Raw genomic sequence first — 13,515 nt, 5'->3', positions numbered from 1 at the left:
CAGATGTAATTTCTACCTTCTGGTGAAATAAACTCCTAAGATTGAACACAAGAAATAAAATGTGAAACATGGACCAAATAATTGAGATTAAAAGTTAGTAGAAGCATGTAATGGGTAAAGGCCCTTGGGCCCATCATCTCCTCATCTGCTGAAAACAAGTTTCAGGAACGGGGCAGCTTCAGGGACACGAGAGGCATTTTTGTAGTGGCTACATTTTGACTATAAGTATTTGTTTATATTCAAACACACACACACACTCACACATGTGTGTCCGGCCCCTAGTGTGTGGATCCTAGGATGATTCAAACTTTCTTCCGGTGCCATTTGGTCTCACATTTATCCTTTGTTTCTTCTTACATTATGCCTTTATTCAGTAAGTTAATATCTTGCAAAAAAAAAAAAAAAAGTCAATGGGTTAAAACGGTCCCCCATTCAGTTCTGTTTAAGATAGCCTTCAAATCATGCCTCATTTGTATCTTGCTACATGACTATCTTCTAAGGATTTGACTAATTCTAGCACGCCTTCTGTCTTCCGAAGTAATTCACTACATAGAAGACAAGAAAATATAATAAACTGCAAAAATGGCTACTATAGTTTACTCTTCATGTTTTAAATGATGGAAATTCTCTGCCACTTCCTGTCCACTTCAATGCTTCCAAGGTTGGTTCACAAGCCCTAGTTTGCAATTGGTTTGCTAGACCTGTGGCCATATTCAAAATGGAAGGCCTTTTCAGTCAGGATATCAACTGATATTCAGTATTCAATGTCAACGTCACAATAACATTATCTTCGTCATACGTAAAAAATGAAATTATATTATTCACTTCAGTAAATATGCATTTACATTTCCACCTCACCCACCCGAGCCCACACCCTCACCATCAGTTTAGCTGAGTATCCTCCCAGATGATTCTGAATGCTATTTTCTAAGGACTGCAAGCTCTTTTTGCACACCAAGGGTATCTTCAATTTTCTATCACCATCCTTAAGCACATTCTCTGGCCCCTGGGCTGCTATACATAAATGTTGTGAAATGAAAAGAAAATATCTATACTCTGTTCCCAAAAGAATAGAACATTTTTTATAAATCCTATAATTGCTTCTTCCACTTAAGAGTTTACAATTTCAGAACAAAAACTGTGCTATGACATCCTGACATGGTGCTTGGGAATTAGAAAAGAAGATAGTATCACATTCTCATGTCCTACATTTGTGTTTCAGTGATAATCTCCTCTCTGAAAGAATTATAAAAGAAAATTAGCAATTCGAAGATAAATGTTACATAGAATAATATAATGTTACATAGAATAATAAAGACTGGAGGGAATCTTTAAGATCCACGTAAAAACACTGCAAATGAGGGATTTTAGTAGTAAGAAAAATTTGCCAATTTTTTCTCAATTAATTTGGTTATTTTTAGATATTCTTTTTCCTATAATAATTTCATTGTGTCAGTTCCACAATAATGCTGCACCCAGAATCACAGGAAATGTTTCTTTTTGGTATAAAGTGAAGAAAATGCCCCTATATCCTAAAGGACTTTGAAGACATAAGAGATTAATATAAGTATTTTTACATGAATAAAGTTAGATCAAACAGACTTCAGCAAAATATTCAGGAGTTTCCCATTCCAGATTATTGCCAACATTCTTCTCCAACTCAGTGTTTATTGCAACCTGATACAAATTCAAAAGAAGTCAGCATTCCTGAAGAAAGCAGGGGAACAATAATAAAAGTTACATTCATTACTAGTCAGGTTGCAAGAGTGGTAGTGGCTCATTAATTAGTAGCTTCCATTTTGTTAGGATAGCCTCAGTGCAAAGCAGCATTCTAACCATGGGTAGTCCTGCCGTAGGCATTAAGAAGAGGGAATGAAGATTTCTTTTCCAAATTAAGTTGTCAAGGAGCTCATTTACACTACAGAGTGAGTATATGTGGGTGAGCTGATGAAGATGATGATTTATGTTGCTATAGACACTTGAGTAATTCTGGTGATGGAAATCCACAGCAAAACCCACTTAGGATGATAAAACAGAACTCCTATTATCTGTAGGAGGCACAATCACATGGCTTTTGCCCTTACAAATTTCAAGTTACCCCACTGGGTCTGGGAATGCAAGGAAAGCTCATTTACTTAAGATTCATGTTTGAGCATAATGCTATTATACAGACTTGCATACATGCCCATTTTTAAAATTTTACATCCATTGGATCTTATGAAGGATTTTTAATGTGATGTCTTCTTTTGGGGACTGGGGATTTGAGGACTGGATCTGTCCAATTTCATCATGGATAGCTATGTAACAAAGCAGACATTTAAAATATCTTTAAAAACTGTAGCCATCCATCTGCAAAGGCAGTAAATATGCCTTTTGGTGAGTTCTCTCTGCAAAAATAAGTTTTAAAATGCAGGGCAAATACGCGAACACATTTGACTAATAATTGTGGTCATCATCAGCTAATTTCTTCATAGTGTATCATAGGAAAAAAGATACAGAGCACAAAAAGCATCAAATGATAAAACCAAAGCAAAATTTGTATTTTAACATACTTCAGTATATTTGGTGTGCTTGCTCTTTAAATGTCAAGAGAAAATAATTTTAAGAGTCTCATGAGAATTAACAGGCTTTGATATTAAATTTAAAAATATGTTTGTAATATCCCATTTTAGTAGTAAAGTGCCAGCTTTAGAAATAGAATCCCAATGACAAATAAATCTCCATATAAGCAAGGCAAAAGGGCAAAACTCATTGTAGTTCTACAGTTAATCATTCCACATTTTTACAAGTGTTTTCACAGAGTACTCAATAAATCTTTAGAAGAATTCACTGTAAGCTCCTTCTATGAGTTCCCCATCTTAAACATAATGTAAAAGAACCTTACATTCATGTGTATCTGTGCATTAGGTTATTATATACTTCTTACGCTGTCAAAACATAAACACACATTCACTACTTTATTCACACAAACATTATATCTCATTGCAACATTTTTCCTTATAAAAGATTGCAAAATTATGGTCCTACAAATTGACAGAACATTCTTTGTTCCTTTTGCGACATCTAATGTATTCTGGAACAACCAGCGCTTTTATTTTGCTTGCATAAAATAATTTATCAAATTTTCCTCTCACATATTTCTCGATTCCAGGAGTATGTGGCCAAACCCTGCAGTTTATTTTGTGTTTCTACGCTAAAAATTCAGAGGGGGATGTTCATGTATTCACAAGCAAACAGTATTTATGTGATAGTTACTAATATGTGACCACTGTAATTTCTTGATGGTAAGAAAATACTACAAATAAAGTTAAAGATTCAACAAATGTTTTTGGCTTTATATATATATTTTCTAATTCTTCTGATGCTTAATATAATTAGATTTAGCTTTAAAATATTTTCAAACAGGTAAATCTATGAATCTATGTATCTCACAGGATTATGTAAATCTATGAATCTCACAGGATTCTGTGAGTTTTTATGCTAATATTCAATAAGTTTTTAATCACCTTTACTCTGAGCCGCTATTATAAGCACACACTTTAAAACTGTAGATAATTTCACATATACATGAACACATAAATCAAAATTATTAGGATGCAATGAAGGCTCAGAAATTACAGATAGTAAACATAGTTTCTCAGGACCTAGAGCTGACTCATCAAGTGTGTGATTTAAATTAGAATATATTTTAACTTAAAAAATTGTGTTGTTTTATAAGCATTTACAATTTAGTAGGGCTAATATTTATCAGCCAAGGCAATTTATTGTTGTTATGCCATAACATTACTACTTAATTTTTTTATTTGTGTTAAAAATATTACAGTTGTATATTTTTATAAAATGTTGGCATTCCACACGGAAGCAGAGAGCTGAACTTGAACCACACAGGACAGCCAAAGAACATAATTGAGAATCGAGTTAATATTACAACATATAGATTTTGATATTATCATCATCCCTACAATCAAATGAGACAAAATTCTAACCCAGTACTACAGTTTTGTCTATTCAGAAATATGGATATTTACTTTCATAAAATTGTCCGTCAGTCATTTTTTTTTCATAAATTGCATGTTAAAAATATGCTTTTGCAGAAACACCTTCCCTGCCAAGAACACACCCTATGTTATCCTGGTGCCTTCCAGCTTTCAAAGCACTTCTGTGCGGTCCTCACAGCTGTCCTGTGAGGTGGGGGACCTGGCAGGGCTACTGCCCTCACCCAGATGAGAAAACTGAAACTCAGAGACAGGGCTCAGATGGCCCTTCAGATGTTACAGAGACCTCTCTCTTTTTTTTCCAATAAAAAAATACATATTTTACATTTTGATCTGACCTATATATTTTTGTAGAAAAAACACAGGAGCTTCAGATGCCTCATAGATCCTCAGCCAAACAGAACTTTGGCAGATGCTGCAGGGGATGAGAAACCACTTTAGGGACACTGGCAGCATGGCTCCTTCCTAAGGCAGGTTTTGGAATCCATCTCAAGAAAAAGAAAACAAAGAAGAAGAAGATGATGAACTAAAGTAGAATAATCAGGATATCATGTTTTTTCTAATACAAAATAAACGCCTGAACTATACTCTTGTTTAAACTGTCTAATTAATAGGCTGCTTATTAGCCAGGATAGCCCAATAACAACCTGTATGTAATAAAGGTGTAAATACAAACATACATGTGTTATATATGATTAAGTGACAAAAGTAACAAGTACTTGTATACGCATCAATCTGTGGAATATTATACTGTCCTCTAACGAGGTTTCCTGTTTGAAATTGAACATAAGTTTAAGGAAATGGGGGAAAGAGGACTAAAATAACCAAGAGTAATAAACCATATTCCAGCATCCTTCTCGTTATGTTATCAGCCTTCACAAATAATATTCTTATTTAGAAGTATGTCTCCTAATCACAAAGCCAAGGTACCCCAATGCTCTTTTATTGATTTTTTTCCCTCACAAAATGCAACAGCATTTCAATTCAAATAAAATTCTGCATCCCATTATGCTCTTCATCCGAGGAAAGTAAAACTTAGACCCTTAGTCAAACTATACATTTTGTCATTTATATAATCACCACTGAATTTCTTTTTCAAAAATGGAATCTAATTCCTCTCCATCCTCACATACACATTTTTGGAAACAACTTATGCTCTTAAAATGTTAGTTTCTTTTATATCAGTGTTCACTGATGAAAATACTGGATTGGAACTTGCACCACATCAAAGATGACATGTGATAAAAGCAGACTGCCTATCCCTAAAACCTTCTTAAGCTGTCTTTTTCACATATCTCCCCCAAGATCTTCCTTTTAAAGAATACATATGTATAAACTGAAATATATCTAAGTGTACAATATCCATCCAGACCCACAGCCAGGTCTGCACATACCGGTGTGTGTGTGTTTGAGAGTACATTTTTTTTTTACAGAGGCACTGTATAGATTTATCTTCCCCAGGTCCTTGACAGTCGGCCTTTACTTCCACACATTTTACGAGTTGGGAGACGAAGTGGAGGATAAGAGCAAGCCAGACATCAAACCCATTTATTCTGAATCTTAAATTATGACTTTCATCATCAATATTTTGGTTACATTGTTACACAAAGAACAAATTAACATCTGGTTTGAGGTCTCCTCTTTGATTGCTTTGGGATCAGTGACATTTCCTTGGCATATGAATTACACACCCATCAACTCTCAGCTGTGTTTTAATAATGTTGTTGTAAGAGGTGCCAAAACAAGAAGGATTTGTAACAGTGCTCCTGGGGTACCTCCACCAATATCTTTAACCACAGTGACTTCCAGGTGGCTTCTCGCCAGGTGCATGCAGGAGAGTGGCAATGCATCCCCTTCCTGGGCAGATCAAAAGAGGATCCGGAGGAAGAGGAGCTGGCCTGTTGGCTTCGAAGCACCTGATCACTGTGCGCTCACTCAGAGGTGGATCCAAATAAATTAAAACACCCGCTGAGAAGTCACAGCACACGTGGCAAAGAAGCAGTATGTTTAGGGGACTTGGTCGTTACAGCTTCCATTCCCAACTTATACGATTCAGGACCACCCAGGAACACCAGGTTCTTAAAGCATTCTGAAGTATAAATTTTTAAAAAATCCAGGTTGCTATTAATAGTTATAAAGGTGCATCTTAGAATCTCTTTGAGAGACTAAGCCGAATTGTACGTTGTGTTATTTTTACTTCGATAAACAGATTCTTTTTGTTTGGTTTGGTCTCGTCTAAAACAAAACATACAGGTATTTTAATGTTTTGTTTTGTTTGGTCTTATCCAGGAATTCAACATATATTTTCTCTCCCCAATCCCAGCAAGAAAAATAAAAGTGGGGTTGAGGAGGGAGAGCTGAGTGTGGAAAGAAAAGTAAAGCTATTCAAGAAAAAACACAAACAATACAAAACAAAAGCTGCAGTCCAATCGTGCAAAACTTGCTTCTCTGGATAAAGCACTTCTTGACAGGTTCACAATGTCCCCATCCCCCTCCCAAGTCCTCCCATCCACACGGTGGGGGGAAGAATACAGAATGAAAGTGAAGCCATTCTTTTTCTTAAGGCTATACAGACGCACACAGAACACATGTCAAGGACTGTCCATCAGGTGGTTCTTTGTTGGGCTCCTGCTTCAAGCCCTGACTGCAACCTGCAGTCCATCCTGGAATCAGGAGCTCTCCTTCCATTGGGACAACAATATAACATACAAACAAAAGAGGTCCATGGTCCCAACAATAAAATCCGATATTGACTTTACAATCACAGGTACAAATTGCTCAAATCGATAATTTCATTTCTCCTTAAGACCTTGTCATCTAAAACTAATTAGAGGCCAGGTTCCCGAGGAATTGTCAATATTCCAAAAAACAAAAACAAAAGTACTGGAGGTTTCAAAGGAAATCATTCTTCTACAGCAACAGTCTGATGGAGGTTGGAAACAAGGTGTCCCAATTCCAGCAAGTTCAGGGTGTTTTAAAGGGCGGATTCCTGGGTCCAGATTGCCATTCCCCCACCATCTAGGGTGCTCTGTGTTTATAGAGGAAACACCAAGAAGCCCGAGAATGTGGAGTATTTCCAACCCCCCATGAGGTTGCCTCTCTCAAGTTTGAGATGCACTTTGTCTTCCCTTTCCATGAGCAGCAGCACGCCATTGCTAGCAGCTTCTCTGGTGACATCCTGGTCTCCTGCAAAGGCCGAGATCACTGGGTAGCCATTCTGCATTAAACTGACCTAAAATGCAGAGAGTAGAGCTCAGCAGACCATAAAGGACCCAACTCCTACACACTGTTCTCTCCTCTGCCAATATCCCCATTCCCACCCCCGTCCTACCCTTCCAGTACACATCAGGGGGCCTGACAGTGAGCACTCCCAGCTAGTTCAGAGCCGCATCACCCCTAAATAGCCCAATACCCTGTTTCCCTCAACCTCAGAGACCAGGTACAGGGGTCTTTAGCGATGGGGAACTATTAACCCAAACCTGAAAGGATCCAGTTTCAAGTCTACCCACCTGGATGGTTTGTCTGTTGTACACTTTGACCACGTGGAAGCTGAAGCTATAAATCCCTTTTCTCGGTGCTACAAATATACTGGAGGCAAGATCAAAGTGGTTGCCAATATTTACTAATACCTGAAAAAGAAGAGGGAACACAGCACACAATAGCAAGCCCCTCCTCAGTGTATGTTTTCATCATCCTTGGATAACCAGCAACACTGCCTCCTTCATCAGCGGCTGGGAACACAAATTCAGCATCCTCAGCATTCTGGCTTCCCAGAAAGGAAGCAGTGCTGAAGTTAAAAGATCCTACAGCAGGAAGTAATCTCAAAGGTATTTTAATACATTGTAACTAATCAACATTTTTAAAGCATATTTTATTTATGCATTCAAAAACCAGCTGTGAATTTTGTGAGTTAAAGGGGCAGGGCAGAGAGAAAGGAATCAAAGCTTGTAAGCTTGTTAAATCCTAAATTGAGTCCAGGGAGGTCTGCGGGATTATGGGTACATCAACATGATACCTTGTCTGACAAAAAAAAAAAAAAAAAAGAGTTCGATTCTGAGTGGGTAGAGAAGGGGCTATGGAGCAAGAGGCCAATTAAAGATCACTTCTGCAAGTTCAAGCTTGGGACCTAACTTCATGTGTTCCCAGAGACAATGGGCTGTATGAGGTGTGGATCTCCAGTGGTTCCCAGTGCCTGGCACACTCTGGACGCACACAGTAGGTAGTCGATGATGGGTGTTGAATGAAAGACCTTTGCAGAAAAACATTTGCTACTCCTGCTTTTCCTTACTTTTCCCTGAGCAATGTGCTGCTCCCTTGCCTGAGCTATGGTGCCCTGTAAATGAGCTTGAATAAATAGAGAATCAGCAGCTTGGACATCCTTAGCTTAAGCTAATGCAAACTCTACAACATGCAAAACAATGACAAAATTAGCCACCTGGAATGAGCTCATGACCCTGCAGATGGCTTTTCTCAGATAAAAGGGCAGGAGTGAGTGTTTCATAAGCAGAATTTCAAGAGTGGCGGGACCCCCATGATGACCCAATTTCTTTCAGATGTTCAACACAGACTCTAGCCACTTTGGATGCCATCTCCATCCTCATCCATAAATGCACAACTCCTTTATAATAATAAGATGGCCTGCCTTTTAAAATAAACAGCCAGCAACAACATCAAAATCCTGGGTTTAAGATCTTGTGATCTAATGAGAATATAAACTTCAACCGCAATACCTTTGCTGTTATTTCTTACACGCTCATTATAGATAAATAACATGCAATTCCCAACGCAATGTGAAATGCTGCCAATGACGATCGCCGAAATGACTTGTGAAATATGCCTGTTTCAGCTTCTTCAACCCAGCTGGGAGCACCACTTCAGCTCCACTCAAGGGCAGGACTGAGACAGACACTCTGGGCTCCATTGTTAAGACAAGCACCTCGGGATGCCTATTCTCAGTCTCATAAGGCTATGCTCGCTGTCTTCCTTACAAAGCTTTAGAAAAGGATAAAGCAGTCTCCATTTAAGCCTCCGGAGCTGCTGCTTTCTTTCACCTCAACTCCTTCATCTCAATTTTACATTCTGGAAGCTGATAAATTCAGGTAGAATTTATCCCTGCTGTAGATGCAAGAATACCCAACCAGACCCAGAAAAGCAGACCTCAGCTCCTCATTAACTGGGGAGCCAGAGAAACATTGAACGCACCCTGCCATAGTTTGCTCATGTATAAAATTAGAATCCTGCTACTACTTATCCTGCCCTACATCACAGAGCTTTCTTGATACACAAATGCAAAGAGGGATATAAAAATGCTATGAAAACTTTGCAAGACATTGTAAGTGAATAATAATAATATAACAATAACAGCATATAAAGGAAACCGTACTAATAGAGTATTAGTTCCCAAATGCCTATTCCATTGTTGTCTCATTTGGACATAATCAAAATAAATAATTTTACATTTTGTAAAAAAAAAAAAAATGAATTAAAGAGACACATGCCTCCGCCCGCCCCCACCCCCAAAAAAAAACCTCAAATACTTGAAGCTTAACAATGATTAAGAAATAAATACCCTGGCTTAAATAGAGTCAAGAGTGTGTGTCTGTAGGTTTATGGTTATTAAGTTTAAGAGTTGCCTAACAGACCAAAAGAAAGTCAATTAAACATGTACAGTAAGCCCTGGTAGGTTGTCAGGGACTGCTAGGCGCTCCATTCTGTGGGAAACACTTTGGTAAAATGATTGGGCAATTAGCTAATTAGCTAAAGCTTGGAAATCTCTATAATGCTTTTAATTTTTTTTCTGAAAAACAACAGAAACCAGGCGAGCGGGACCCAAAAAGAAGGTTACAGCCTTTAACCCTGGGCACCAATAATCCAGAGAAGGGTTTGGAAAGGCCTGATCATATCTCTGAGACCTCTGCATTGAACCAAATGGCATAAGTTAAGTGGCTTAAGGTGATGTAAGTCACTGCTCTTTTAAAAGATTTGTATATATTGCATTTGCTTATGGTATATATTTTATTTACTATATATTTTACTTATATAATCACAATATTTTGTTTAGTATTTATATAACCATCCCTGCTCGTCCTCACGTTTTTTTCTTTCTTTCTTTCTTTTTTTTTTTTTTTTTAAGATAAACATCCCTCCCCCAATCCATTCCTCAAAATAAGCAATAGGCTGTATTTTCCAAATGCTGGCAGAGACTTGGGAAGAGTCCTTTTCTGAGAGTGGAGAGATTTAAATGCACTCAATCCTTCAGGTGGGCACCTGGGTGACTGAAGACCATCAACCACACCGCCGTGAAAAGTAAAACGTGCAATGCTTCCTTTTGGGAAATACATTTCAAATCTTTAGGTTTACGGAACTCTTAGAAAGCTTAGACAGCCTTAAGGGACTCTCAGTCATCCAAGTGCCAAGTTGGCTGATCATTTAAAAGTTTTTAAAAAGCCACAATGTGGAAAAGGGAAAGAGTAGGAGTGCGTTCTATAAAACGGGAGGAAAGAGAGTAGCAGGGCAGAGGGGGAGGACAGAGCCTGGGAACTCCACGTCCAAGAAGCCTGAACCCCAGCCCGCGCGCGCAGATCCCCGCCCCTCTCCCCGGGCTGGGGGCGGGGTGGGCAGGCTGGCGGCTGACCTGGTCGAAATAGATGGTCATGGTGCGGTTGCTCATCTCGGACGGCTCGTGGTTGGTGCTCCGCGTGGCGGAGAAGGCCACCTTGGCGCTGCCGGAGCGCACGGAGATGCCCAGGGAGGAGGTGACGGCGCCGTCCGCCGACGGGCTGGAGTCGCACACCACCAAGCACTTGCCCTCCAGCACGATGGGCTCCGTGTCGTTCTGCGCCCGCACGGGGCAGCAGGCGGGCAGCAGCAGCAGCAGCAGGGCCAGCGCCACCCCCAGGCAGGATCCGCAGCCGCCCGGCTCGCGCAGCGCCCCCCGGCGCCAGGGCATCGTCAGCCGCAGCCCGAGGGGCCCCTGGCCGGGCGCCTGCATCGGGGCTGGTGGGAGGCGGCGCGCGGGGGCGGAGGCCGGCGGGGGCGCGAGCGGCGCGGAAGGGCGCGCAGGAACGCGCGGGGCCCGCAGCAGCCTCCGCGGGCCTTTGTCCCCCGCTCTGACGGTCAAGGCCAGGGTCGTTCTCAGAAGAAAGGCGCCCGTGGACCTGTCAGGGCACAGAACCCAAAGCCTTACACCGGGAGGTGGAGCCACCGGGAAGAAGGGGGACTGGGAGCAGATGCCTGCAGCTCGGGGGCTCTCCCCGAAGGCCACCCCCTTGGTCCCGCGCACAGCCAACCCGCTTTCCGATCTGGCACAACAGGTCCGGAGAAACGCCCGGGCGCAGCGGGCAGCGCATCCCTGAAGGCTCCCGAGCGGCGCGCGGGCCTGCGACAAGGGAGGGGGCCGCGCTTGTGCAGGTCCTCGTCGCTAAGACGGGCCCCGAGACCCTCAGAAGGCGTCACCGCCACCCCGCCCATTTACCAGCGCGGAGGGGGCTAAGACGTAGGCAAAGAAAAACCTACGAATGCTTGCCTTCTCGCCTTCATCTCAAGGCATTTCCTTGGAGCAGCACCAAGGAACCCTTTTCCTTTCCCTTGTTTCCCTGCTATCCTCTATTTTTCAATCCTCGAGATGTTTTTAAAGTCCATTTAAGTCCCTTTGGTACAGGTTTTATCTATTTTCCACCCGAAGAACAAACCCCAGGAATCTCCTTAGGGCGAATAAGATTAACAGGGGAAAAATGACACCACACACACACACACACACACACACACGCACACGCAGGCAGTAAAACCAAACACTCACTTCCAAGGTCCCTGCAGCCACTAGCGAGCCCCCTTGGTGAAACCCCTGGGATTCCTCTCTCCGCGGAAGGACCGATTCCAACGACGGAATCCCAGGCTTGGCTTATTCTCCAGCTCTTGTTTCCAGACCCAGGGGATTCTCTCTTTCTGGCTGGGCAGCAGCCCCTGCAGGTTTCTGCGAACTTACGCGCCCATCTGCACTTTTGCCCCGTCCCCGCTCCTCCCAGGAAAGCAGACCGGCCATTTCAATACCAGCCCAGAGACACGCAGAGAAACCGCCCCCTCGCCGCCCACAGCCTCCCATTAACTCTTCCAATATTCTTTCTAAGAACGGAGAAGTTGGCTCTTGATAAATATCGCTGTCCGCAGCCCCGATCCTACATTATTTCCCTTCTCTCTCTCTCCACCTCCCCCACCCCTCGATCTGGACCAGCGAGAGTCCTGGTTAAAATCCACGCAGAAGGCGCTTGCACGCGGAGGGGAGGGCAGGTCGGGGGTGGTTACCTGGAACATCCATGCTGGGTGAGCTCCGCTGTCAGCGAAGTTGCTCTGCTTAGAGAAAATGAGGCGAGTGGGAGCTGTCGGGAGGAGGACACGGAGCGCGACCCTGCTCCCAGCGCGTGGCCAATAACCGCGCCGCCCCGCCCTGCCGCTTTCCCGCTCCAGCCTGCGCCGCTTCAGGGGTGCACCACGCCCCGCGCCCCGCGCGCCCGCTTAGGCGCCGCGCCCGGGACCGCGAACCCCGCGTCTCGCCCTGCTCAGCGCCCCGCGCTGTGCGCCCGGGCGCCTCCAGTCCCTGGGCTTCGCGCCCGCACCGCTGCCTGGGGCCCCTCGCACTCCCGCGCCCAGCGCGCCCGCAGCGGGACTCCATCGCGGATCCCCTCGGCCCCGCAGCCCCGCCAGTCTCCAGAGGGCATAGCCGAGCGCCGCCGCCGCCCTAGGACTCCGAACCTTCCCTGCTCCCAAGCCCGCCGCACCCTCCAATGCCCCAGTCCAGCTCACCCAAACGCCCAGAGCAAAATCCTCCCAGACGTCTCGTTTGAAAATTAGGCACCCTTAAAAGCACCGGTCGCTTCTCTTCTTTTAGATTCTTTCTTTTCTTTCCCCAATTCCCTCCAAGTCTTAATCTTGAATGGCGTGACCACTTTCATAATGAAAGGGGCGAAAAAAACAATAAGTTTAAAAAAAAAAAGAAGACGACGATGACTGGGATGACTGGGACGAAGAGAGGAAAAAAAGCTTGAGAATTTGATGATTTAGGAGCTGTGGTTCCAGAGTCCCCAGTTGGGGAACTGTCCGGTTCCCGCAGGGCTACAAGAGGGGCCTCCGGCCCGGGTCTGTGTGTCTGCTCCTCTGAACCTTGGGCTGGTGGAGCGGCTGGCACTCGCGCTTATTTATTAAATTGCGGTCTCCGCGCTGGCTCCAAAGACCCGGGGAGACGCGCTGGGTTTCCTAGCTGCGCCTGGAGCGCGGGCGAGGGCGCAAACACGGACGTGGGGCGCCACCTGCGGGTGCCCGGGCCTCCCTGCCGCAATCTGCGGACCCGCAGACTCGGACAGAAGACGGTGGAGTCCTGGCCGCAAGGCTGAGGTTTGCTGATGGTCTTCTTTCACCCCAAAAGCAGCGCTGGCCTCTGTAATAATAATAATAATAATAATAATAATAATACTAGCAACCACAAGAAGAACAACAATGACCAGTCCTCCCGGTATCCTTCAGTACG

At 43.4% G+C, this 13,515-nt stretch overlaps 1 protein-coding gene across 7 annotated transcripts; it reads right to left on the bottom strand.

The window, feature by feature from the left end:
* Positions 1 to 5,527: 5,527 nt before the first annotated feature.
* On the bottom strand, positions 5,528 to 13,147 carry CBLN2 (cerebellin 2 precursor). 7 transcript variants are annotated; one of them, XM_065533634.2, is made up of 6 exons: positions 12,795 to 13,147; positions 12,297 to 12,344; positions 11,794 to 12,009; positions 10,630 to 11,152; positions 7,505 to 7,624; positions 5,528 to 7,227 (listed from the first exon to the last, which is right to left on the bottom strand). In XM_065533634.2, the coding sequence occupies exons 4-6, from the start codon at positions 10,984 to 10,986 to the stop codon at positions 7,030 to 7,032; spliced, it is 675 nt and encodes a 224-aa protein (XP_065389706.1). In that variant the 5' UTR covers positions 10,987 to 11,152; positions 11,794 to 12,009; positions 12,297 to 12,344; positions 12,795 to 13,147; the 3' UTR covers positions 5,528 to 7,029. The 7 variants fall into 7 exon arrangements, with proteins under 7 accessions (XP_065389706.1, XP_065389705.1, XP_045234292.1 ...); XM_065533633.2 differs by having other exon boundaries at positions 12,297 to 12,341; XM_045378357.3 differs by having other exon boundaries at positions 11,794 to 11,957; positions 12,297 to 12,341.
* Between the last annotated feature and the right edge of the window lie 368 nt (positions 13,148 to 13,515).

Source organism: Macaca fascicularis, chromosome 18 (genome assembly GCF_037993035.2).
Source record: "Macaca fascicularis isolate 582-1 chromosome 18, T2T-MFA8v1.1".
Classification (NCBI taxonomy): Eukaryota; Metazoa; Chordata; class Mammalia; order Primates; family Cercopithecidae; genus Macaca; species Macaca fascicularis.
Note: the sequence above shows the minus strand (reverse complement) of the source record. Positions and strands in the feature narration are given on the sequence as shown.